This window comes from Habropoda laboriosa, unplaced genomic scaffold (assembly GCF_001263275.1).
Source record: "Habropoda laboriosa isolate 0110345459 unplaced genomic scaffold, ASM126327v1 scaffold148, whole genome shotgun sequence".
NCBI lineage: Eukaryota > Metazoa > Arthropoda > Insecta > Hymenoptera > Apidae > Habropoda > Habropoda laboriosa.
The window spans coordinates 933,250-960,473 of record NW_017100279.1 but is presented as its reverse complement, the minus strand read 5'-3'; the positions used below and the strand labels follow the sequence as shown (position 1 = coordinate 960,473).

The window sequence follows — 27,224 nt, the reverse complement described above, 5'->3', positions numbered from 1 at the left end:
TTGTGTGACGTGAGTATGTAAAATGGTGTCGTTACTTAATTTTCTTATTTTTCAAAATTTCTCAATATTTCCACGGGATTGTTCCAATAAAATACGCATCGTATTAGAAGACCGCAACGATATTTGCACATTTATGAAACCGTTGAAATCACGACGATTTCACGGATGATACATCTCCGACAATATTATTCTCTCATCTACGTTGAACCCTAAGATCGAGGTGAGCGCAACGTCGCGATAACAGGGTCACATAATTTTCAATATTGCACGGGGAGCTTTTCTTCATAACCCTGGTGAATCTTCCTCGAGGTGGCACGTTGTTCTCGAACGACACCGAGAATATAATACCGACGTCAACGAGTCTGACGTGGATCCTTTGCGGTCGGAGTGCGATCGTATTTCCTTAGTATAACGTTTAGCCACTATAGCACACCGTGGATAAGGTGTCCATAGACGGAACACGGTTCGAATAACGATAATTTCGTTGGTTAATCTATCGAAGGGAACACATTATTATACAGTATCTCTCTCTCGAGAGAGTAAACAGAGACAATTTGTCACTGTCGTAATGGAAAATTGCCATGGTGGAAAGTTCGAATCTATTTTATCAATTTTAACCAACGTTGGAAATTGTAAAGGATGGTCACAAGTCTGGATATCGTAATGGTAACAAGGAGCAAATAGTTTCGCTGTAATTTAGTTTCATTAAAGTACACCGGGTCACCCGGTCTGTATCGTTGGATTAAAATTATTCTACAGACGGTCTGTTTATTTAGGTCGTATTAGCCCGTACATCGTCAGTGGTTAAACTTAATTATGGTTAGTTCAGTATTATATCTGGTAATATTGGTATATAACGTAATGACATAACTCCGGAATTAACTCCCGGAAATTACTCACGAGAGGCCAACTAACAAGTGACACTCCTGAGGGCGATACTTCAAAGTACTTGCTCCGTGTCGATTTATTAATCCTTCGAGAACATTTTCAATCCATTCGAGGGATCTTGAATAACATTGCACGTCGGAGAGTTTAACTTTCGCCAACTTAGACTTTTCACGTCCAACAAAATTCTCCCTCTTTTATTCTACCTTTCGTACAATTAACACACAGGCGTGCCACACCGTAAAGAAACGACTTCGAAGGCGAAGTAAAATTCCGTGGAATAATTACTTGAAAAAGAAAGAAAAATACATGAAAATAGACGACGGTTCTCCAAGATTCCCCCTTTAACGGGCGAAAAAATTCAAACTAAACTCACGGCCACACGTAGGCCACGCGTTAAACGTCAAAGAGACCGCTTGTTATTCGTCGCGAAAAATTCTACGACTTTAATTAACGTCCCGACTTTTTGTCGTCGCGAACAGGCGGCGGCGCCCCTCGAAACGCCGCTGCCAGGTCCTCTAATTTTTCGTTTTAATTCACATTTAATGGCATCTTCTCAGCGCTCTCTAATCCCCCACCCCTTTGGTGTACCTTCAGCAAGTATGTCGTTGGCACTATTTATGCAACCAACAGGAATCTTTTTCTACGCCCTCGCGGGAGTACGGCTACAAAGTAGAGTACTCGAAAAAGCACGTTCCGAAGCCGTTCTCGAGGGCTTTCCTCAACAGGGGAAAGCGTAAGATGTCATTGGACGTGATCTCAGAGGTGAATAGCGGCTCGTTCTCCCTCTGCAGCGACGTTTTTCATATTTCCTTCTTCGCTATCATCGAGGAAATCTTTGTCATTTGAGAACGAAGCGGATTTACCAGGGAACGTGACTCCTATATTCCCTTCCATTTTCACCAGAAACATATACGTGTATATATGTATATACATCCTCGGTATCGAGATTGGATAATCAAGATACACAGGTTTTCCTTTCGCTATCATTGTTCCACGTTCGATTGAATTACGCGAAGCGAGAGAACGAACGAGTTTCGGTGTAAACTGTTTAACCGAAGAACACACAGACGCACAATTTTCCCTATCTATCCTACCTACAGTTTATTTCTCTCTTTTTCTTCTTCTCTGCATCCAGCGTATATTCACCCGGTATCAAAGAGGGTTCATCGAACGGGAACTCGGGAAATATTATATTTTCCTACGTCGAGACTTCTGTGTGTGTGCACAGGTTGCTCGATTTCTCAAAGGTTCCGATGTAAACTACGATTTCATTTCACGTCGACTACGTTAGTGTTATTGCGTTATACATTTTCGAATAGCTTCCTGATTCCGTCAGCATCATACAAACATGCATCAATCTGATCAGCCTTCGCGAAGCGTTTTTCCCATTCTCAGCACGCGTTCGTATACGAAGGAAGGAAGGCGGCAACACGTCTAAGTATTACCGGGGGTACGAGGACATTTTTCACGGGGAATGCGAGAAATATCGAAAACTTGTTTCAATCTCTCCCCTTTCGAACGGGTCCCACGCCGCCAGCTATTTGGGGCGGTATGTAAAACGCGCGAGGAATTCTTTCCCGAGACGTCCCGCCTTGTCAAGGCTTACGCGTCAGACACCGCCGGTTTTTCCGATACAATTTCGCCGGAGGAAAAACTAAGTGAAAATTGGTGTACGTTAAGGTTATCGGTACCGTGTCAATCGTGCTTAGGCAGGCGTCGCTGTGTCGCCGAGGATATTGTAATTTACAGATCGGTGACAGTTTCTCGTTAACTTTGCATCTGCTTGACAAACGCGGGGAAGCGAGGTCGAGAAATCGAACGAAAAATTAATCCGACGATATGGACCGTGAGAAAAATATTAATTTGGTAGTTAGTACGGTTTTAACAACGAATTACCAGAGGGAGAAATTTTGCCAAGGGAGGAAAGAAGTGGGTAATTCGGAATTACTCGGTTTATGTCGAATTTGGTATAGAAACAGACGATATTGGTAATGAACGGCTAAATGTACAGGCGAACGCGTAAGCGAATATTCGGTGCATCAACCATTTAAATATTTACACTGATATAATTAGGTATTTCAACGGCGCCACATAATTGTACCGAGCGTAGCCAATATTAATACTGAATATTCATTGGACCACTTGATGGAAACGTGTCCCACGCGTCGTGCGTACACGCTCGTGTACTACGTATTGATATTTTCTTGTCAACGAGCGTTTTTGCCAAATTCGCGACAATTCAATTACAGGATCGATGGAGCAGCGGGCGTTAAATCTGCACCCGTAGATAAAACAGCCATTTAATCACGCGCCAAACCCGAAAAACGTCTCGTTTTCCCTGGTGAATCGACAAGTCAACGTGACTGTTTCGCCGTATCGATATCTCTTCCACGTCGAAATTACCAACGAAATTCGACGAAAAATGAAAAGGAGAAACGAAAAACTAGGTACTTAGAACGACGACGGATAAAGCATAACGAAAGATGAAAAAAAAGGGGAGAAGAAATAAAAAAAAATTGGAGAATCTCGATTTACTCGGCAATTTTTCTCAGCGCCAGTAGGCTTTTCCCGACGAATTTTTTCCCCACGATTTATCCCCCTTTCGCCCAACAGCAGTTGCTAACCGCAAAGTACACGCGCCGAAAAAAAGTTCCAGTCGCAGCTTGTTAAAATATCGTTGTTCGAGGGCTTTCGTTAATTTTCCACCATTTCTCTCTGCACTGTCGTTCCTCTCACATTTTTCCTAACCCTCTGTAGTACTCGCCCGTGAAACTAGACAAGCTTAACAAATTTACAATAAAAAAAAACACAGTCGTATGGGATTTTTCGATAGAATTAAAAATTCCCCTCGATTTCAACCCTCGGAAAAAGTTTCACGAAGCATCCTCGAGGATCTCTTTCGATCGAACCTTCAGAATTTCGACAATAAGGGATTGCAATCCTCGGAGACAAACAATTACACTCGTCCCTGCTTCCTCTCCGAAGCGTTCACCGCCGCTAAACGGGATTCCTTTCGCGCTTTTAGCCGGCGAGGACCAACTGTTCTCCGGCCTCCTCTTCTCGACGCTCCCTCTCGACCGGCAGAGAGAAAAACAGAATACCTCGATCTACGCTCGCTGGACCCCTTTAGACCATTGTTTTCCCTTTGCCTGATTCCACTTTTCCAAACAGAGACAGAAACCGCGCAGAGAGAGAGAGAGAGGAGGAAAAGAAGGGTCGTCGAAGGGTAGATTCTACGTCGACGAACAACATCGACCAATGACTACGTTCAACCGTTTATGCAACGGAATAATTTTTAATTTGCACTCGAGTTACGCAGCAGCGCGTGAAAAGGCCATAACTACGTCGCCCGTAGCGTCGCCGCACGTTATCTTGATTTCCTTCGTTCCGGCTTTTTTAACCGACTCCGTTTTATATCCCGCATTCCTCTCGCGGACAAAGCCTCGCGGTGTGCTCAGGCCAAGGGAGAGCTTGGATAGCCAACGACTTATGTACTGGGTGTTCCAGTAATCGTGGTACAAAGGGGTGACTTTTTTTTTTAACGAAGAAGTAAGAATTTTTGCAGATAGGAGATTCTTGAGGTAAATGACACTTCGGACACAAGTGCACCTCTTTTTTTCTTATCAATTCTTATCAATTAGTTCTTTTATTTTCATATGGAAGGAATTTCAAACTGGTTCAAACTGTTCCCCATAAATAAATTAAACGTTTTGTACATATATGCAGCACGAGAGAAAAGTTTCCGGACCATTTATCAATTATTACCGACATCGAATCTGCCAGGAATTTTTATGAAATTGCAATTAATATCGCAGGATCGATAGATTTCTAAATTTCTCCGAAAATATTTGCGTAGATCGCAGTGCACACGGTGGTATTAAATTTTTCATTCTTCTATTACTTTCAAAATACACTCGTATACACTACAACCTCGTTGAAAACAAAAAACAAAGAAAAAAGGTTAAATAAAGCCTATGTACCAGATACAAAGCTAAGTAAACAATTTCACAGAACTGGTACGTGTACATATGCACACACATTTCGGCGAAATTTTCAGCATTTGCAGAACGTGTTTCTAGTTGCAAACAGTGACCTTTACAAATTGCAATTTTTTCCAATCCTTCCAACTTCTCGAAAAAGAGCTCAAGTTAGAAAAAGTTACAACGTTCCAAATAGTGTCCGAATATCAGCGGGAGAGTCACAGTCCGTATCTGATAGATTCTCCGAATTGTTCTCCAGGAGAAAACACGCGTGAGAGCTCGGGTAGTTGCATACTTTCGCGCAAGAAGGAATCGCCGTTTTTCTTCCAGGATCACCGGGGGACACCCTGTAGGTGTTTGCACACAGAGACAGCGTATCTCCTATGAACAGCCCCACGGCTGGTGTTAACGAGCTCCAGTTTATCGTCGTCGGCGTCGTTGGCGTCTTCACGGCGCGCACACACCGGGGCTGTCGGCCCCCGGAAGCTTCCGCCACGCCGTGAAAATTACGTGTCGCCGCTTAAAGTTCTGCCCTCGGTGGGTATCCGAAGCGGCTAACGCGCCGATTACCAACCGCGCCCGGCCACCGTTGAATCGAGCAATAAACGTAAAGTGTTCCCCGTGTATCGTGGATCGCGACGTATACGCCCACGACCATAAGTTCGAGGCCATCTACGAGGAAGCGCGCCGCATGTACGGATCGTAACGCGCGCTGTTTAATAAGCGTTTGCTTGCTCGTTCGCGCTCGCGCGTGGATGTGTGTGCATCGCAAAAATTCGCCATCGCGTGAAGTGGCCCCGATGATATCGTCGTTCTACAGTCTTTTTTTGTTTTTATGAATTACTTTTGTTTTTTTTTTATTTTTGCTAGGGTAAGAGGCGGATGGAAAGCGGTCATTTTTCCTTGCCAGTGAGAAGGAAAATGGAATGAACTTTATGGAAAAGCATACCGCTGCGTGTATCGGAGAGCATGGATATAACTTTGGGAACGAATTCAGCGGAGAAGAGTAATAAAAAAGTTCGTACAACAGATGCTTGTTCCTGGCGAGGCTCGGTTTTTTTTTTTCTTCTTCTCTGTTTTTAGGCCGCGTTTGAATATATTCAGAAGCTGGTACTACCACCACCGTTGGAAGGAATTTTCGTACTCCAAGGGTGAATAGTATGAAATTTTTATACGAGGCTTTTTACTCTCTTTACATTTCACTTGCCTTCGAGTTTATACCGACACTTTACGAGCCATTCTGAAAAATATCGGAGTGGTTCTGTAAACCAGTCCTCGCTTCTGATTCACTAAAGAGTATCCAAGTTATACGATCCATAAGAACCCACCATGTTCTCCTACGACGAAAGAAACGCCAAAGGAACAGTATCGACTTTGCATTCCCTTTGAGAATCTACCTCGTTATTTCCCCCTGTAACAAGCCCGTTTCTTGCGCCGTTTTACGTCTACCGGGGCAACGTTTTAAGAAGATCGCAGAATTAAACGTAATTCTATCAAACCATCTGCCGAGAAACTTATTACTTTCGATAAACAAAGAAAGTGAAATTTCGTTCCACGTTTGCAAAAATTTTCTCGAAATTTCGTTACCTACTTAACGAGTTAAATCTCCTTAAGGGGGTACGTAATCCTGGGTTTGGGAATTTTTTTCACAGGTTAAATGAAAATTTCAATTTTTGCAAAAAATACGAACGTAACATTCAACTTTTTTCTCTAATTTTTAAAAAGTAAAAATATCACAAGAATGGAGGAATTATTAGCGAACAACTCTTCCATACTGTAACGTTTTCACTTTTCAAAAATTGAGAAAAGAAGCTGAAAGTGACATTTATATCCTGAAAAAAAAAAAAATGGAAACTTTTCATTCAGCAGTTTCCTGCGACAAAAATTCTCAAATTTTCGCTATTCTTCAGACGTCCTAGGGCGGTGTACTTCCTTGAAGTACTAATTCCACCGGATGAAACTGGCGATAACGTCGAGCACAGAGCTCGTTCGAAGTTCCGCCAAGCCCACCACCTTTCTGGCCACGTGAGAGAGAGTTACGTGTCGTCGTTGGAGGCTCTTTGACTCGATCGGAACTCGGTTCCTGCGGAATCGTAACGCGACCGTTCCCCCCGTTCGTTAACCATCGTCACGTAATACCCGTCACGGTGTCCCACTCACATAATTATCCGTCCGACGCGACGCCTGGAGGCCACGAGAAGACGATTTTAGTTCGAGCTCCGGTAGTCCTCGTGTCTCATTCTTGCGACAAACTTCATCGTAAGTTTCTCGCAGCTTGCGCCAAAACTCGTCCGGAGTTGTGTGAAAATTACACGTCACAGGCGCAACCTCTGTCTACCTAGGTACACTAACAGAAAAGCGTTTACGTACATACACCGTTGTCGGGTGACGACTAAAAACGAGAAGCCGCCGCGTGAAATTCCTCGATGACGATAACAATAAGGAGGAAGTTTAATTGGATCCTTCGCGAGTAGTTGGAAAATTCTTAATTAGCCAGAATATCGCGCCACTTTCTAGAATCTCCAATTACGACCGTGAAAAGTCTGTTTCGCTCGTTGTTGTCTCCGCCTTGAGGAAACGCTGGTTCTTTCTCGAGAGGCTGAGAAGTTCGCTGGTAGATAATGTGAAGTACAGGTGAACAGCTCGGAGTAATTTTGTCGATGTTTCGTTTTCCATTATATTGCTTATTTTATTCTAGGTAAAAGTGAATCTCGAGTGAAGTAACGATACTACGAAGTACATCGATTGTTTTGTAATTCGTATTCTGGATGAGGGAGGGCAGGATTAGAAGCAGAATTAACAAAGACAAAAGCTGATAAAGCTCGACGCTGTTCGTGGAAGAGATTCGACAGTTTCGACAGGTAAATTATGCTAGTTTCCTGGACGACGTTTAATGTTAATTGTTTCGCGTACATGCAAATATGAGGAGAAAGGAGGAGAGAGAGAGAGAGAGGGAGAAAGGGACAGGATATGTGGAGAAGTTGATAGAACTTTCGTGGAAGCGAACGAGAGTTGGCAATGGTCGAAAACCGCGACGAATTTCGAGAGAGCGGAAAGGAAACGCGAGAAGACAGGGGACAGAGAGTGCTAGAAAATTATTCTCTCTCCGGCGATCCCTTGAAATTTTCCTCACCAGCTTCCACCAAACGGCCCGCAATTATCAACCGAAAGGGCTTTAGAACCACTCTCGATCCGGCTGGTGGTTTAATTCCCGGAGTAACTGCAACTGAAGCAGAAAGATTCGCCCGTACACCGATTGTATCCCGGAAACTTGACACTACGAACTTCAAATATCGTCGGAGACAGAATATCGTGGGAGAGAATTTTTCAAATTTCATTTGACAAATTGAAGCGTCGTTCGGAGAAACTCTATAGCGATTCGGTCAACTAGAAAGATCCATTCTTAACCCTTTCGTGCCATTTTCATTCTCTCTTTCACAATTTTTTATTATCGTTGCATTCGTAAAGGATACTAAATTAAACTCGTCCCAGTGATCACGAAAGGGTTAAATCTATGTCCCAGAGAATCAACTGAAATTTCCATCCTCCCCAGATTTCCTCTCGTCTTAAAATTACTCGAAAATTTCACTTCGAAACTTCACTTCCCGCGAAGTTTCCAAATGAAACGTATCAGTCCAATCAGCGAAGCGAATTCTAACGACACCGCGTTACCACCACCTGACGTTCTCCACGCGATATCCTTCGAAACAGTTCCAAATTACCCCTCGTTACGTTTCAACGCGGCATTCGTAGACGCGCGATCTCGATCAAAAAAAAAAAAAAAAAAAAAAAGAGATAGAAGCATCGTAACGGTAGGAAACGTATTCAAGAACGCGAATCTGTGTAAAAGGGGGACGAAGGGTAGTTCTACCGCGTACTATCCTCCGTCTGGTCTCGTAATATCGTCCTCGACACGGGGTAAACGACAGCAAGCTGCTTTCACACACGCACGCACGCTCGCACAATCTGAATCCGAGGACGGTATTACGCGCAATGATCTCGTACGAATTCGCTGTCTTGCACACCGGTCCGTAACGAGCTGGCACGTTGATTAGATTTGTAATTAGTTACGAGGTAGCTGCACGTCGTGAGCGGCGTGAAACTGAAGGGAAGATGGGGAAAATAGGAGTACGTTCGCGCGAGTCGTGCAGTAGATAGGAGACGACGGAGTTTCGTCGAGACAGAGGAATCAAGGAGCCAAAGATAATACGTCGAATCAACGCGAGATAAGCTCTGATTCGGCACAAATGACATAGGCGGAAACGAGTCGCGGCAGACGTTTGTACGCGCACACAGAACCAGCCGCGAATCACTGCTAATCCGCTTAATAGTATATGGGTAATAGTGCTGTCATGTGTTACACGCCAGCTGATGCAGCCGGTGATTCGCAAGTACGATGTGCGGCAAGGTGTGTGCAGGAAATACGAGATTTCGGGGAATATTTATCTTGCGGCCGGGAAACGTTCGCGTAAATCGAATCAACGGACGCGAAATCTGTGGATTTTATGGAAAATAGGTCGGATGTGATTGCAGAGGGAATATTTCTAATTACTTTTTTTTTAATTTGCAGAAAATCCTGGATTATCCGTGTTTCACAATTTTAGGCAAAATTGATAAATATTTTATAAAAGAATTAATCGGAAAGTCATTTTTTTAAAATGTTACTTAAAAGAAGGACTTTCTTCGAATTTGTTTAGCCGGTAAAATTGGTGAAAAATAGAGAATTCGTCGCTACCTTTAATACTCTTCGAGTTATTAGACGAAATAGGTTTACCACCTTTATCTTTAAAGTCGATTTTCATCCCTTCGATGTAAAGGATCGCCGATCAAAAAAATACGTGTCAAATATTTTCTCGAGAACTATCTTCCACGTAAGTTTCGTCAAAATCGACGTGTGTGTTGGTTTGATGTGCTTCTTGTAAGTCGTCGAAAAAAAATATCTTCTAAATCTACTATAATATAGGAGAGAAGTATCACTTCGATTTTTCTCGTATCATTCTGATTTACCAAACGTCAGTCACTATACTGCAGGAACGCAGAGTTTAAAGAGTGTTAAGCACTCGGGTACTAATTTCCGCGTACTTGGAATATTGCACTAGGTGCCGTCTGAAGATTGAATGTATTGCGTTGAGAGTCTGACTGAATCTTTAATATTCCTAACGTAACTGATGGTCTGTGTACTAACACTCTGTGGTCTTAAGCTAAGTCGGCCTTCTCATCGGGTCGTCCCTTCTCCAAATCTTCTAAAATTTGAAGAAGGGACGCGAAGGGAGGTTCTTAAAGTTACTAAGTGACCAACCCCGTATCACCCCCTTCCATTGCGCCCGGAGCGCGTCACGTCCTTGGAGCGGGGATGACGAAGCTGGTCCTTGCTGGATGGAAATTTGACAACAAGGGGGGAAAACCCGACCAGGTCACTCTGACTCTCCGACTCGTTCGGAAGGTCAGGTACCGAAAGGCCTCGGTAATTGCATCGGTTTCGAAGACCCTTTGGCTTGGAGCGGGGATGACGAAGCTGGTCCTTGCTGGATGGAAATTTGACAACAAGGGGGGAAAAACCCGGCCAGTTCAGAGAGGCTTCGGTAATTGCATCGGTTTCGAAGACCCTTTGGGGGTGACTTTATGATACCTTGCCTTACCGACTGAACAATAGCCTATTCTTTAATATTTGAGAAATTCTACGCGCCGCATGTTGGCTGCAGACCGGTCTGCTAAATTAAAATAACGGTTTGCTGAACTAGAAATCACGTATCATAAAATCGTCCCCTTGCTGTCCTAACAAAGAGTATCGAATAGACATAAAAGAGTAAAATAAAGAGCACAGAAAAATGTGTCGCAAATCAGTGTATCAACGGAAAAGCAAAGTGACAGTTTGAAGTGCTCCACCGGGTAACAATAAATATCTCGGATAAGATTACGCGGGTTAGACGAGAAAATGAAATTAACTTTCTATACACACGGTGGCAAATTGTCTGGGACGAAACGTGTTTATCCGTGGATCGAAGGATAATTGATTCGCGACGCGCGATCGTTCCGAGTTTCGCTGAATTTCCGCATTAAATTCGATGTTTCGAGCAAGCAAACTCCCGAGCACCGAAAGCTCCGACAATGGGAATCCCTTCGGTGCCGGTGTGCCGAAGGGAAACGCAGCTAATTTCCTGGCAAGCGGAGTGAAACTGATCGAAAACGACGTTCACCGAGCGGGTAAATAACGGAATTGAACGGAGGTGATCGAATTTGTTCCTCTTCCCGCGGCAAGAGAAAAGAAGAGAAATTGGAAAGCGTTCAACGATTCGATTCTTCGTCGCTCGCGATCGGCATTTCACGGTTAAAAAAACGTCCACCGCATTTTTCGGGGAGCAATTTGACTTCTTCGTGTTCCGTCGTGCCTGCTCGAGCGAAAATCTCCGGAATAAAAGCGTAATATACGGACCGTTTGTACGTAGACGAATGGCGCAAGTACAATTCCTCAAGAAAATATTTTCCCGAAAATTCCTCGGTAAATGGTAGATCTTCTGTATTAAAATTTTAACGCGTTGCCAAGAAATCATTCCTTTTATCATGGCACAAAAATCTTAGAAGGGAATATATCTCGAAGTGACAATCATCGATTTTGATAAAACTTTGATATACTGGCACGGGTTGATGATGGTTCTCGCTGGTTCGAGGAGTATTAAAACTTCGTTGTTGGGTTAGATGTTGTAGATGTGTTGATGAATTCTTGTTTCGATTAGATGCTTAGCTGAATTTGGATTGTTCGCTTCGTGACTATGTGTCTCGGGCACTAGTCTTACCAAGATTGACGGTTTTCAGGTGTGTAGGTGTATATATAGACATTAGGTTGGTTCTGATTGGCGGTTGTGTTATGGAGGTGAAAAACGTGGTGTGTTCTGCTATTTGTCGACGAAAACTGTGACCATTTGTTTACAACAAATTCGATCCTCGGTAACGAATATTTTATGATCCCGAGTGTTTTTGGGACCTATTGTCTGAGTGTCGCGCTGGTGCGACCACGGGGGGTATATTGCGGTCTGCCGAACGTCGGCACCTCGGTCTGGCGGCCAAATGTGACTAAGTTGTTTATTGTTATAATCCGCCGAACCGAGACTTCGTTGCGTCCTAATCAGGTCGTAACACAGTAGTCGACACGTATTTCTTTATATCGACAATCGTTCACAATAAGGGGGTAAAAATCGCTACTAACTTAACGACATCTAGTCTAATATCTCGAAAATTATTTAAGATAGAGAAATAGTGCAAATGGACGAATTTTCTATTTTCCAACAACAAATTAGAAAAATAAATAACTTTGACCAAATAGAGCAAAGGTTCGATAAGAGTTCCAAAGTCGGACCGCTGTGTAACAGCTACGAAAAAGGTTTCTCAAACTCTTTGTATTTTACCGACGGACGCAGAAAGAGACAGTAGACAAAGAAGAGAGAGGTATTGAAAGTCGAGCCAGTTCTAAAATATCAAACACCTACATATCGGTGAGACAACAATAATACAAAAGAAAAACTTTTTTGTTTTTTGTGTTTTGCTGATAAAAATTTTACTAACATATCCATTTCTTTTTTCTGATTAAAATGAGACCAAACACGGTATAATTCGGTGTATATTTAGTGACTTAATAAGAAATTCCACACATGCATATGACATGCACACATAATTACGCCCTTCCTATAAATAATTAATACATATTTACATACATCCACACTTTATTATGTCTTTACTGTGTCTATTAAATATAAGACACCTAAAAAAGATTACATATAAGGATTTATAAAACATGCAACCCGACGTTGCATTGCTTTAAAAATAAGAATATTGTTCGCGAAGGGTCTGGCCACGGAGTGGGGAAGACGATGGTCTTCTGGTAAGAGGACTGTGAGGGACAACAAATTGATACCCCAGAACCTTCAACACATACGAACCTTTTATTAGTAAAATTTTTAACGTATTAGTAAATTATAATTGTTCGCAACTGCTTGCGAACTGCATGTACCCGAGTAGTGTAAACTTTAGTATAACAACTCCTGTGTGTATTCTTATGTGTCGTTTAAACTCGTCAGAGATCAAATTTCGTTTCTTCCTATCCGATAATTGACTAAAGGCAATGCCGCTTACGAACAGTTATCGTACAGAAGAGTGTCCCATTCGAGAATAACCGGATAGATTCAGTTCTAGTTCTGGTTAACGATTACCTTTTGGCACAGCTAAGAGAAATGGTGTTACATTCCGTGATGTAAACAGTGAAATGAACGTAGCGGGTAAAGGAAGATTCACAAGCCCAATCGACACAACCAAGTTTTGTAACAATATCGTGTTTTGTATCATTTTAATCAGGAAAATCTCACCAATATTTTGATGAAATTTTTATTAACGAAAAATTGAAAATAACAAACTTTTGTAGTTTTGTTAGTATTGTCTCACTGACATGGCGACGCCGAAAGCGATAAAGAGATACCGCGGCCGTGTCACATTAGTCGCTTGTCTGGTTCAATGGTGGTCCCCCCTTGTGGTGGGGATAGACCATGAACCGTTCGCGTACAGATCCCAAAGAACTCTTATAGAACTTTTACTGTATGTTTATTATCCTCATCTTCGAAGGCGATTTTCACCCCTTCATAGTGAACCATTGCCAATAAAAAAAAATACGTGTCAGATATCTTTTTCAGTACCACAATATACCACAGTTTCACCAATATCGGTGATTTTCACCTGAGAATCTTCCCTCGTTAGAAAACTTCAGCACCTACGATCAAAGGAATCGCGAAAAAGTGTCGCAAGCGATTCTAGGCTCGCTCGAAACGTGTTCCAGCGGTTCTCGCCTAATTATGCTAATAATAAGCGGGTCTTGATGCAACGATTAGCCGTTTAATCGTGGGAACGATGACGAAAATGGCCGAAAAGCTCGCGATAAAGCGTGTTTGTCGAGCGGACACGGCTTGCGCTGCGATTGCCGCGTAACGTCGATTCCGCTCACGTTTATCGGATTATGCGGTCTGGATGGCGTACAGCAGGAAAAAGCAGCCGCACACGTTGTACATGAATTCACTCTGCCGATCCTGCGAACACGTTTTACAACTCCGGTTATTTAATTACCGCGGACGCTTCGTTAGCGCGGCAACTCTCTCCGGACGCGGAAAAATCTGCAATAAAGGCGGCTTCGTTTATTGTTATTCTATTAACCGTTTCACGGAAACTGTCTCGTGACCGGTGCAATATAATATCCAGCCATTTATACGTCCGCGTTGATAATGTTGTTCCGCGTTACCTCTCTATCTCTCTTTCAACGCGTTCGTTTAATCTCAAAAGTGATTCTCCTCTTCATCCAGTTAACTTTACGTTTGCTCTGTCCGCCAATTTATCGTTCAAATCACCTTTTTCTCTACCTACTTCGTACCTTTTATGTTTAAGTTCCCTGCATATACTCACAGATATTCGTAGGAGAGTTTCGTGGCAGGATAGTAGCTGGCACGAGCACAGAGAAGAGACAACTTTACACTCGCGACGAATAAACACAACTGCCCACTTCCAAGGTTTCCGTCGTTTATAACCCCAGTATGCGTGTTTACGAAATTGGTGGGGAATGGTGTAGTGGGGGTAACGCGTTCTGTTATCGTGCCTCGAACGACAGTTTTTCAAACGTTGACTAATCTCAGTTTACCGAGAAAAGGATGGCTGAATTTAAAGTTTGTTGACAATCGTGTACGATTTAACGTGCCGACGACTGAAACTGAAATCTGGACGAGTGAAGTGTGCGATTCCTGGGTAAAAATATAATTTTATTCTGAAGCGGTTGTTGCGCTGTTTCATGCGAAAATTCGAGAGATCGTGGTTGTAAGTGTTTCTTGACCGTCGGTCGTGGTTGATAGAAAATTTGTGAAATTTTGGTAACGAAAAGTGGGTGCAGCAGGAAGTGACGAGTTGGCGAGTTTCGTAGATCTAGTAGACAAATTTTTCTAAAGGATTAGAAAATTCAAGACACGTGTACAATTACGGAACATTAAAAATTTGCGGAGTGTCGTGTTGTGCACACGGTAAAAAATCGGAAATTACGTTTTCGATAGCGAGCACGCAGCGTCGAATTACGGCGACACTCGAATTCTTCAATTTCCATTCACCGTAAAATTCTATCACTCGAAACGTTATAATGGAAATACCAGCTAGCTCTACGATTAACGAAGTAAATTAACTGTTTAAAGCAACGTAGGTTAAGCCGCCGGCTATGAAATATTTCTCGCGCCGAATCGTTCATTGTTCGGGAAAACTCAGCGGAAAATGAACTTAAACAGAGGGCTCGCATTTAATCAATGTTACCACGGGCGAGCGATTTCGAAGGGAGAGAGGGAACGAGAGATACTTTTAATCCCCGGCACAGGAATAATTTCTCTCAGCCGGTGGACGTTAATGTTTGTTTCTCGTCGCTTCGCTAGCTGTCCACTGGACTACTAACGGACCTCTCGCAGTTGACATTTTTCTCAAGGGAGAAAGAAAGAGAGAGGAACGGTGCATGCAATTTCTCCACGGCTGTACGAAGAGCGATAACACGTTACTAATTCATTTTTAATCCTTGACGCTTTGTGCAGACCGTTTACTCCGCGCTTGCTATAGTGTAACGAACAAAGAACACCGACGTTCCCTTCGTTATTCATCTCTCAGAGCAACCCTTTCCGTTTCTGACCTCTCTTTCGCCAGATAACATTCTGTTCGCACCTGAAATATTCAGCTTTCTAACCTCTGATTGCACTTAAGAGTCTGTTTCGAAAATGATTTAACGTAATTACGATTTGTTGCGTCGTGGACTTTGAGCAAGTCTTATGACCAGGAGTTCTGGCGCAGGTTGATGATAGTTCTCGCTGGTTCGAGGTGTATTGAAACTTGGTCGTTGGGTTAGATGTTTTTCTTTCGGTTCGTTGATGTAGATGTTTGATAGATGTTTAATTGAAATTTCGGTTATTCTCCTTTTTGACGATGTGTCTCGTACACTCGTTTCACTGTGATTGTCGGCTTTCAGGTGTGTAGATGTATATATAGGCATTAGGTTGGTTCTGATTGGTGGTTGTGTTATGGAGGTGGAAAACGTGGCGTGTTCGGCTATTGGTCGACGAAAACTGTGACCTTTTGGGAGACCGAATTTCTTGTAAACGAATGTTTTTGGTCCCGAGTCCACGGGGGGTATATTGCGGTCTTCCGAACGTCGGCACATCGGTCTGGCAGCCAAATGTGACTAAGTGGCTTATTACTATAATCCGCCGAACCGAGACTTCGTTGTGTCCTCATCAGGTCGCAACACGATTAGAAGTTAGAGGGAAATTTGTAGGGTAGAATATTCCGAAGAATTGTTCCGCGAATTACAAATGCGTAGGAAATATAATTCATCGTCGACTCGAGGGTTCTCGCGAATGTTATCACGTCCCGTAACTGATAAGCTGCGTCGGATAAGATGAATGGCAATGTCGAGATAATATCCGAAGCCCGTTAGACCGGTCATTTATCAAACTCTTCGTACACTTATTGTCAGAGACGGCGGGACTATGAACCGATACCGCCGGTAATCGGTACGAGAATGAATTTTCCACGTGCAATTTTAAATTACTCCCTGCAGATTATTCTGAGTAATTGGCGCAACGTGTCGGAACCGTCATTTTTAATAAACCCTCCTGTATCCCTCGCGATGGATTGATTTAATTACTTTTTAATAACGCCCGCGCGTTTTTCTCCTATTTTAATTTGTTAATCCTTTGCGGACGGAGCGGTTTCAAGCAGAGCCGATGCAACGATAGTCGCTGGAAATTATCAGCTCACTTTCCTCGTGGAACTGCACGTTATATCGAGATAACGATTAATTATTCGACAGAGAGCTGCGTCGTTGTTGTAATTTTTGGTTGCGTATATTTTAAGAATTGTAAATTAAAGATATTGTATTTCTAGAAATTGTTATACGTGTCCTAATAATGATATTGCGGATACTTTCCTGAAAGGCATCGAGAGATTAATCCCCCACTCTAAAAATCTTATAAATTATAAAAACTTCAATCTTCCTTATTTATCACAAACTCCAGACAATTTTTCACTCGTAATAAATAACGAATAAGAAAAAGAAGATTCTGATTACAACCACGATTCACACTCCACCTTTGTCGCCGCTCGCAACAAGGTGCAAATAAAAATCGCCAGCGACGTCGAAGCTCGTTAGAAAATTGCATTGCGCGTAACTTTTCGCCTCGGCGATGTAACGCGATCGGAGTTAATTTCACACGAACTCCGCGAACGTTCTCCAGGCTCGAATTAACGCCGTTACTTCCTGAACTCGCCGGATAGAAGCGACGTTTTAATTAATCTTTACCAAGGAAAAAATGTTCCCTGGTCTACGCGCAGCTTCCATTTACGCCATTACTCTCGAGAGTACACGCTTCTACAAGCGTAGACGTCGAATCAGCGTCCTTCCGTAGCGGAATCCGCGGCTGGAACGTCAAACAGAGGCGCACAGACACACGCGCGCGCGCACGTTAGCTTTCTCTCAAAGACAGCACTCGGAGGACATCCAGAAGGTGGGTAATTCATTCAAAGGAGCCGAATATCGCGCGAGAGAGAAAGCATTAGCCGTTCGATGGCGAATATGCATCGTCTCTATGTACATACCGGCAATTTAGGTTCGCCGGCTGACGGTCGACTGGATCTCTCGTGGAAGATGACGTCGCCTAGCCCCATTTACGTCTTCCATTCGCTTTTTGAGCCGCGCCACGGTTCGCGTGACCCGTTGAAAAGCATTGTAAAGGGGAATCCTGGCCCCGGCCAGATACGATTCTATTCTCGTAGAAAATCGTTTCGCGTCGCGCACGACGTGATTGTCCACGCTCATTGTGCCACACCGAGGACGATCGGCAAATAAAACTACCTGTGTGTCCCTCTGCAACGACTCTCGTTCTTGATTCCGATCGGCGAGTCCCTCTGTGACGAGGGAATTTCGTTTGACGGAGGTGCAACCTGCGCAATCGTGAACGACGAGAAATTCGAGTCTCTCTGCGCTCTGTTTGATATTAGATTGACAGGGGGTTCGGGAAATCGTAGTGGAAAAGTAGTGAGATATGTTATCTCAAGAATATCCCGTTTCATCGAGAACGCTCCCCGTCTCACGTCGTCCAATTTAATCTCATAATTTCGCAAACACACTCGATAAATTGCGGTACGACAGAAAAATGCAAAGATTAAAAAAACCATTTTTTTCGTTCAACTTGAAATTTGATTATTTCACAGTCGTTGGTTCGAACGAGGGAAATTTGCCTCGCGAAAAGGTGCGCTTGAACGTGTTAGCAAACCGGATACCCCGCATCTTGACATCAATCACCGGCAAACAGTGCGTACCTATGTTTGTTAATGTGCTTTACGTGTACGCTACACTTGTATCCGACTATTAATTATAACTGTCATTGTCAAAATCCAATTCGCATATTGTAGCGGGCTGGTATGATACACGGAACCAGGGGCGGTAGTCGGTCGGAATTGCAGTTTCTATGCGACACTAACGAGCCGCATTAGGCCGTGCTCTGAAAGTGATCGATCGCGAAGTGATGCACCGGAATGAGAAGAGAGTGGCGCGCGCGTTGCATTGCAAATCGCAATCAGCGGCATCGGCCAGGATCGCCGAGTGCGCAACGGAGAAACACAGCAAGGAGAGAAACGTTCGCGTGTGTGTGTGCGTGTGTTAGAGAGTTAGAGAGAGAGAGAGAGAGATGGTACGAATGCATCTGCGTTTTGGCCCGCGTAGAATGGGAAGAAACGAAGTCGAGTAATCCCACTAATGTTCCTGTTAGGATCGCATCTACGGCTGGTCACGACCCAGATGCGTTTCTGGCATTCTCTTAAACGCAATAATGCATTTCCTGACCGAGCCGATGCGGTCGGATCCTTGCATCTCTCATAATGCATCCATTGTCGAACGAAGAAAGGGAATGCAGCCTGTCGAAATGGACGTGAATTAACGATTCACCCTTTCCCTCTTACTCCTGCGCTAGCCGCGGATTTTCCATCCCCTGTCCCCCGTGTTCGATCATTACCGAAGCTCGGCTAACCGTTCTCCCCGAGCTGGAAGCGATTTCGTGGCGAAACGAAAATATGAATAATCGCCGGGTGACTTATAGATCTTTAACGCGCACGTTCCATGAATTATTCAACGGTTGGTTTTCTCTGAACATCGTGCTTTTCGACGAATTGCAAGCGTCGCTAAACTGACGTAGATGATCGAAGGATGAAAAATTCATTTGAATGATTCGAGCAAGAGAGGAGAACGTGTGAGATGTTCGAGTGTTGGTAAATGATTACGAGAGAAGAGGAAGAAACGGGGGATAATTCGATAGTTTAGGAACTGTTCCGTTTCGTTTCGTACGTTCTAAATAAGAATCGCGGAGAGGAAAGTTAGCGAAGGAACGTCTCTCTACGAACGGATGACAAAAGCGCGGTGGAAATAAGTGATCGTTGTTTCTAGCTTTCTCGTACCACCGAACCCGTAATCCCTTCAAGACGTCGTCGTCCCTCTGTTGATCTCGTTCGGCGGGCGAACAAAGAATATACTCCCGAGCGATTACGTATGGTCCCGTGCAGCTTGGAAAACACGCGGGGAGAACGCTGAAGGATCACTTCTGAGAATTGCGACTCTTGAAACAACAAGCCACGAGAAAAACAACCATTACCGTTGAATTGTTCCGTTTTGCTCGAAGCAAACAGCTCGGGATACGAAAAAAAAAAAAAATAAAGAAAGAAAGAAAAATATTAGAAATTTATTAAAATCACACAAGAAATTCTGTGAATCTGCTGGTTTCAAAATTCCGGGAAATCTTGCTTTCGCGAGTTGTGGATCGTTTTATCGTCGATAATCTTCGTCGTTTAGATTTAGAGCTGAAGAGAGAGAGAGAGAGAGAAAGAGCGCGTTGGCATGTGGATCACGATTAATTTGACGTGCTTGCAGAGCAGCGTAAGTACAGGCAATTAGCCGGAGCTTCGGTGTATAAGTTTAACGGGGCGTTTTGTTCCTTCTCTCTACGGTGGTTTCTCAACCTCTAAATTTCTCTCTGTTTCCGGCTTAATTTATATCGCTCGCTAACTACCCGGCCGTCGAGAAAAATGCGCGCTGAATGCGTGGCGATAAAGCAAAACGAAGAGTGAAGAGGCCGCGTAGCACGACGGAGAAAACAGATTCCACGGGGTGGCTGAGGACAAAGGGAGAAGGAAGGAGGAACGAATGGAAGGAAACTGCGAGGCTCACGGTAGAAAATTTCGTAATAAAGCGATTTTACGCAGAGTACATTGTTGTTTCAGATTAAAATTTCTCGTTGCGTGTACCAATTTCTCTCTCGCTCTCTCTTTATGAAGCTTAACGAGATACGGGATAACATTATTCTGTCAGAGCGCCAGCTGTTGTTTGGAAATTAAGCTCTAGGCAATTTAATATTTTCGAACAAGAAGCTTTCGTTTCTTTTGCGCTGCTTTTTATAATGGCTATTTCGGCGAGTTCGTCGTCTAATACGTTCCTGATCCACTATCCCACCGTGTCCAGATAATTCCACGGTCGGATCGCACACTTTCTGCCGCTGTATCACCGATGATTTTCAAATCTAACATTTTTGTGAGATATTCAGTGGTAAAATATTGAAAAATCGAGTAAACTACCTTAAATTATGTCGTGATCTGTGTAAAAAAATTATTTAACCTCATAATTTTATCTTCGCTATAGCTATTTTCAGTCGACGACCGATCAATCTGACGAATTCAGTCTCGCTACGAGAAAATAGACATATTAAACAATTTCTAAATACAGAATTTACAGAGACAATAACGTTCGGCAGCAAAATGGACGCGCCATAATTGTTTCAACATGAAAACAAAACGTCAAATTTAGCGCGAATAGAGAAAATATACGGTACGAATTGGGACGCTCGCCGGCGTTGATAATAGCAAATAGGCGAATAAAAATAGAGATGCATTTTACGAGAGTCGGTTCAAATCGTTGCGAATATATCTTACGCGGAACGATGAGAGATATTCGCGTTAATGCGCGCATGGAAATCTCCTTCCTTCTCTCTTCTTTTTTTTTTTTTCCTTTACTTCTCTCCAGCGTACGAAGTAGTTTCTCCCGTAGCCGGTATAAATTAACATCGAACCTGCTTTTGACGTTCACTGCTCCCCGTCTCCGTTTTTTTCCCTTGCGCCGCTTTTCCTCTCTGTCTCGTAGGCGAATCAGGATAACGAGATTTCTACCTGTGAGCCCCGTTTTCATTCGCTAAGTACTCCTCGCCAGCTCGTTACCGAATGATACCGGATAATAAATAATTAAAAACAGATAGTCGGAGCGCGTCTACCGTTCGTTACCAGCGCGAAATTGCCGACGATTTTTTCTTCGGGGGAGAAAACCAGCTTCAATTCAGGCGCGCCTGCGTTGACAATCGAACGCGACACGATCGACGTGTAGTTGATCCCCGAATATTCATACTCACGCGAATAAACGATTCGTTAGCTGATCAATCTCGATTTATTAATACAGGGATGCTCGGTTGAAATTCCGCGTAATATCGTTTCACACCTTACTTTAATACCAGGCACGCGTATCGGAGCATTATTTGCACAATCTTGATTATAATTTGCGAATAATATCGGGTTGATTAAAACTCGTCGAGCATTCACGTATCATTTTCTACGTGGACTGAAATTTCACTCACGTCGAGTTTCTTCTTCGCTACTCTTACACACCTCTCCCCTAATAATTCCGTCTTGAAAGCAACACCAGAGACTCACGCGTAAGTTTCATTCTCTTCCCCTTGGTGTTTACCGGAACACTTCGATCGTCGTTCCACGAGATGGACAAAAGCAAGCAGCTCCTTCGCTTGTTGTTTCAGCGACAAAGTTTCGAGCTCCTTTACGGCTCCTATCCTTTGATGCATAGTATCACTCGATGGCAAAACATTCTGTTCAAAGTATCTCGCGGAACTAACGAAATATCGGTTGAATACTGCATAACGTTCTTTCGTTATCTCGTAAAAACAGAGTCAATCGATATCCGAGTGTATCTAGTTCTTCTTCAATCTGCAATTAACGACACTTTCTTTGCTCGGGACATTCGATCAGCGAGCGTAAGGAATTCCTTTTTCGAGCACAGAGTAAATATCCTAAATCGTGGATCTTTCTCTCTCTCTCTTGCTTTTTCGTCCCTTTCGTCCCTTTTCACTCGTCTCTTGTCCATAGCCTCGCGAGAGAAGTCGGCTCTCTCGCACACACACACACACACAGGCAGATAATAAACTCGAAACAATACGACAAGCGACGTTCCTGCACGACACGAACATGCTTTCAGCTTTAAAGCACGATACCGCCGAGTCGCCACTCGCCCCGCCGCGAGGAAAACTATTTCATAACTGGGTCGAGCAAGTAGGTGGACCATGGGTACATGCTAGCTGCCGGATAAAAGGGTGCGTCGTGGAAAAAAGACGGTCCGTGTAGAAACGGCTTCTCCAGGTTTTCTCTTTGCCTCCTTTTACCTGGACCCCTCAGAAGGAAATTACACATCGAGCGAGGGTGGTTAACGATCTTCTTTTTCCACGCTGGAGTTTAAAAAAATCGTAACTTTTCATTTTGAAGTTAGGTCGGAACGAGAAATTCACCCGGCGGCCACTGTTCTCTTTCGTTTAAATGGAAAGTTATTCGAAAATTTTTCTAGTCGAGTTTCCACAGTCAAACGGGGTAATTCTCTGTCGCGTTAATATTTTATGCTCGTACGGTTGTAATAGTTTGGAAATTACGCAGACGGGGAATTTATTAAAAGTTCGGTAGAACGGTTTAATTGCGGAAAAGAAAATTCTAATCCCCGACTATGTTAGAATGGTTTAAAAAGAAAAAAGAAAATTCCAATCCTCGACTATATTAGGAATGCTTTAAAAACGAAAATCTGAATCTTCAAATATGTTAGAAATGGCTTAAAAATGAAAAAGAAAATTCTAATCCTCGACTATGTTAAAATGGTTCAAAACCGAAACGAAAATTCTAATTCTCCGCTATGTTAGAACGGTTTAAACGCGTTCTTTGGTATGAGCGCGACGTTATACGGAAAATTTCGTATTCGAACGGGATAATTCTCCGCCAGGCCAATTACTTCTGAATACACGTGGAATTAACTTCCTCTAATTGATATTCGACGAGCGCTTGCCGCAAATTACGCATATTTCTGTCACGAACTAGGCGTCGCGTCCCGAACTCCGCTCGGTTGATCTTTAATGCGAATTCGCCCCGGTGATACGGCACTATTCAAATCGTCGACGACGGAAGTAGGAGGTAAGAGGAACGGTTACCTATGGAGCAGACGCGCTTCCCCCGTTCCCAGTGAAACAATGAGGGGTGCTCGACAAAGGCGGCAACAAACTCGACAACTCATGCCGTCACGATGTCGCCGTGTCCAACAGATGAGGAATACCGATAAAAGACGATTCGTTGGGAAACGCTTCGCCGAGTCGCGCTTTTATGGCGCGTCAACAATGCCTGTGAAAGCCCGGTGTGGCTCGTTTCTCATTGTTTCATCGGAACAAACTGCGACAGGGGGTTCTTAATAATCGTAACTCTCTCCAATAGCCACTTTAACGTTTTCTCTTTTCTTCCTTTCTTCCTTTTTTTTTTCTTTTTTTACACAAACTGATAAATTCAAGAGGTATTACTTTTCTTCTTCGGGTCAAGTAAACGTAACTTTGTACATTTCCGAGCGTACGTGAGAAGAAGTTGGCGTGAATTTTTGCGCAACGTTATTAATAATCGAGTTTGAAACAGCTATTTTCAGCGAAATTGAACCGACGCGACGCGGCCTTTCTCACCGTGGACTCGCCTTTTTCTTCCTTTCTTTTATAGGCAAATAAAAGTTCTGTCTTTCTTTGCTCCACACGCCATCCATGTAAACGACCTACTTTGATTTTGGTTAGCCGTACCTTCGCGCACAGTGGCAAAAGCACAGTAGGGGAGACTGTAAACCTACGCCTCGTAAATTCGAAAACTTCCAACCGAGTGTCCGGGCCCGCTAACGTTCTTCGATTCTTTAACAATATGACCCCGGCATATTGCAAAAGTAGCGGGGAACTTCTTAAAGTGCTCCTCGGGAAATCGTAATCGTTCTTCGGAACTACGGGGCCCGAGATTAGGGCGAAGCATTCCACCACCGAGGCAAGATTACCCGTCGTTATTTCTCGCTGTTCCCTCGAATCGCGACAAAATAATCGACAAATTGAAACTTTCACAGCAATCACTCGTCCCCGTTCACCAAGAAATCATTCTTCAATTTTACGAACAATACAAACAAAACAAAAGGAATATCATGCCTCGTAAAAGTATTATAAAATCAATCTTTCTTCTAAAACTTCCGTTTACTTTTTTCTTTCTCTATGTGTACAACATGCACGATACGAATAAGAAAAACTTGCAGGAAAAGTGGTTAAAAATTGTCTGGAAGAACACAGGATGGAGAAGTGAATGGAAGAAATTAAGCTACGCGAAAGTTTACGAGCCGAAGCAGTTACATCGAGAGTGAGAGACGAACGGATGATACTACCTTCTTTTGCCTGCACGTATCCGTGCACCTCGCAGTAACTTCCGGCGGAACCGGCGGCGCCAGGCGTGTCCAAAGTGAACAGTGTGTTCGCCGACGAGCTGACCGCGTCGTCTGGCGTCTGCAGACTGGTGGTCTGCGACGGCGTGCGCTGCTGGTGACGGGGATGATGATGTAGATGATGTTGCTGCTGTTGCTGTTGCAGCTGCTGTTGTTGTTGCTGCTGCTGCTGCAGTTGTTGCTGCTGCTGCTGCTGAGCCGCGAGAGTCTCGTCGTGTCGACATTTCGAGCAACGACGCATCTCCGAGCGAACACGCAACAGCCATACCAAGCCGAACAGTGCCATAGCAATCTCGAGTCTCGGTGACCTCGATGGGTGCTTCATGCTCGCTGAGTCAAGGTCATCGAGGCTCCAGGAGCCAACGCGATGCATAGCACTGAAATATCTGCGAACGAGCCCTTTCTTTCCCTCTTAATCGCAAGTGTACACCCTGATTATTAGGATGAACGTGGCTTTTTTCCCTTATTTTTCGCACCCTGTATCGATTTAGATTCCGTGTACGGGTAAATTGGGACTTTTTCGAAGTTCAGAAATATTGCAGATTGATTCAGATTAGTTAAGTTCGAAGAATTTTCTCTTTCGGATACTTAATTCCAAATTTTTTTTTTTTTTTTTTTTTTTGGTTAGTTTGTTATTTCTTCATCTGATTCTTGCAAAATTCGAATGTCAACGTTGGCAAGATTTTTTGCGAGCTAGTTTATTCCTCCGGTAGTCTCTGCTCCTCGAACGTCGTTATTTCTCTCTCAGTTTCTCCCTTCGAAGACAAACAACCGTTCGTAGGAATTGTCCGAGTGCAATTTTTAACCGGAGACTCGCTCGCATCAAGGTTTCTCTCGCAGCTAATGGAACCTATCCGCCGCAAATTCTTCGTCGCTTTACCTCCATTCTTCTCTCGGATCACCCAAGTATCAAAGTAATCCTACTTCGTCCCCATTTCAGGGTTGAAACGGTGCCCGCGTTTCCATCGATTCGATACCTAGCCGCTCGCTCCCAGCTGAACCAACACGCTCGTCCTGCGAATTTGTCCAGATGGAGGATCCTGAACAGCGTCCTGCCCTTCGTCTGTCTTCCACATTTTTCACCGACAAAGGGACCAAGCGAGATTCGTCAGGATTTCGAGATCGAACCGCTTTCTCGTTCGAAACGCACGATCACGTTTCTGGATCAGATGAAAAAAAGAAGAACTGGCTTACTTCACTTTACCGCACGGAGGCAATAAGATCCAAATCTCGAACAGCAGAGTTCACCGATCGAAGATCCTAGAGGATGGTTTTCTTCCAAAATCGAAGGCACGTTTGTCGGGAACACTCCAAGGACCCGATAATTCTCCGATCTTCCGTTCGGCACACGTCTTCATTAACAAGTTGGACCGATTCGAAATCGAGGTGTAGATCCGCCGCGAGCGACGTTAACGATCGAACGAAGTCTGCGACGTTTTGGTCGGGCAATTCTCTGTTCGTGGCAAACGATTACAGCTAACGAAGCCAGGAGGATAGAGGGCACGCTCTACCGGTCACGCTTGGTCCCGCTGAACGGTTCACTTGGAAAAGTAGGAAAGATTCGCTGGAGGTCCGTACTGCCGGTGGGTAGCAACTTCGTCGAAAGTTTCCAACGAATCGACCAGAGAGAAGAGGAGAGCAGCGGTATCGTTGCTCCGTCCAGGAAGTTTCTCGTCCACTTTCCGTGGACCATGTCGCGACTAGCTGGTCTAACCACTGTTGCCCTACAGCCGTTTCAATCTCTGCGTCTGTTTTCCCGCGGCGATCCTCCTGTGCGACCCATCGAGTTGCGCGAGCCTCGCGTCTTTTCAAAGGCGGACCCCTGGAACGACGCTCCACTCCCATGGAGACGCCACTTCCGGCCAGCGTGTGCTCGTTTCACTTGATACGCATGAGCGGACAAGGCTTCTTTTCGCCGGTGACAGGTCGAACGTTGATCCTCGACGATAACGCGATGCCGCCCGGAGACGCTGCGAACAGCTTCCAAAGAGGTTTTGCGCCCGTCGAAACCACTGGACGGGAACGCTCGATAACTGATGGGACTCCTTTTATCCGGGACCACCAGACTTACTCGTTCATTCTTTCTATTTTTCTCTCTATCTCTCCTTTCCTTCCTTTCTCTCTCTCTCTCTCCTTTCGTTGGATGAATTCTATTAGGAGCTTCTCCGATGGTTCCTTTCTTGTGTTGGCCTGCAAAAGTCACGGAGGAGGATGGCATCGAGCCTGGCGAAAGATATTCGACCGACAAAAGGAAACACATTCGAATACGTTCCATGTTTTTTCCTTTATGTTTCTCGTTATTTTTTTTAATTCGTCGAGATTCTGATACGTCAGAGGAGGAGGATCTTTCCGTGTTCGTCCGATACGGTAGCCGCGCCTAATAACCCCGGCGTTTGATACGGCGAAACGAGATCCCAGGTTCGCGGAAATGGAAGTTCGATTCCGTTTTGTTCACAGGCAAAATATTCCGATATCTCTGTCTCATATTCCGGCCGCGATACTCTCGCTGATTTTATCTCGCTCTCCGTATTTATATTACACGTATTAAAATTGTGTATATACATATATATATATACACCGTTAGATTCCTTTGCTCTATTACTCCACGAAGAACTATTTCGAATACCGCGTCACGATGAATTTCGGAATTTACAGCAATTAACTACTCTCCGAGCAAACTATTCGCGACCACTTTGATTCAATCCCGTTGTCCAATT

General features: G+C 44.0%; 1 protein-coding gene across 1 annotated transcript in view; it reads right to left on the bottom strand.

Moving 5' to 3' along the window:
- LOC108573539 (disks large homolog 4) overlaps window positions 1-24,880 on the bottom strand; it is a 309,458-nt gene extending 284,578 nt beyond the window's left edge. The window contains exon 1 of the mRNA XM_017936002.1: window positions 24,451-24,880. Within this exon, the coding sequence (XP_017791491.1) occupies window positions 24,451-24,880 (430 nt within the window). The remainder of the gene's footprint in view (window positions 1-24,450) is intronic.
- Window positions 24,881-27,224: the final 2,344 nt, after the last annotated feature.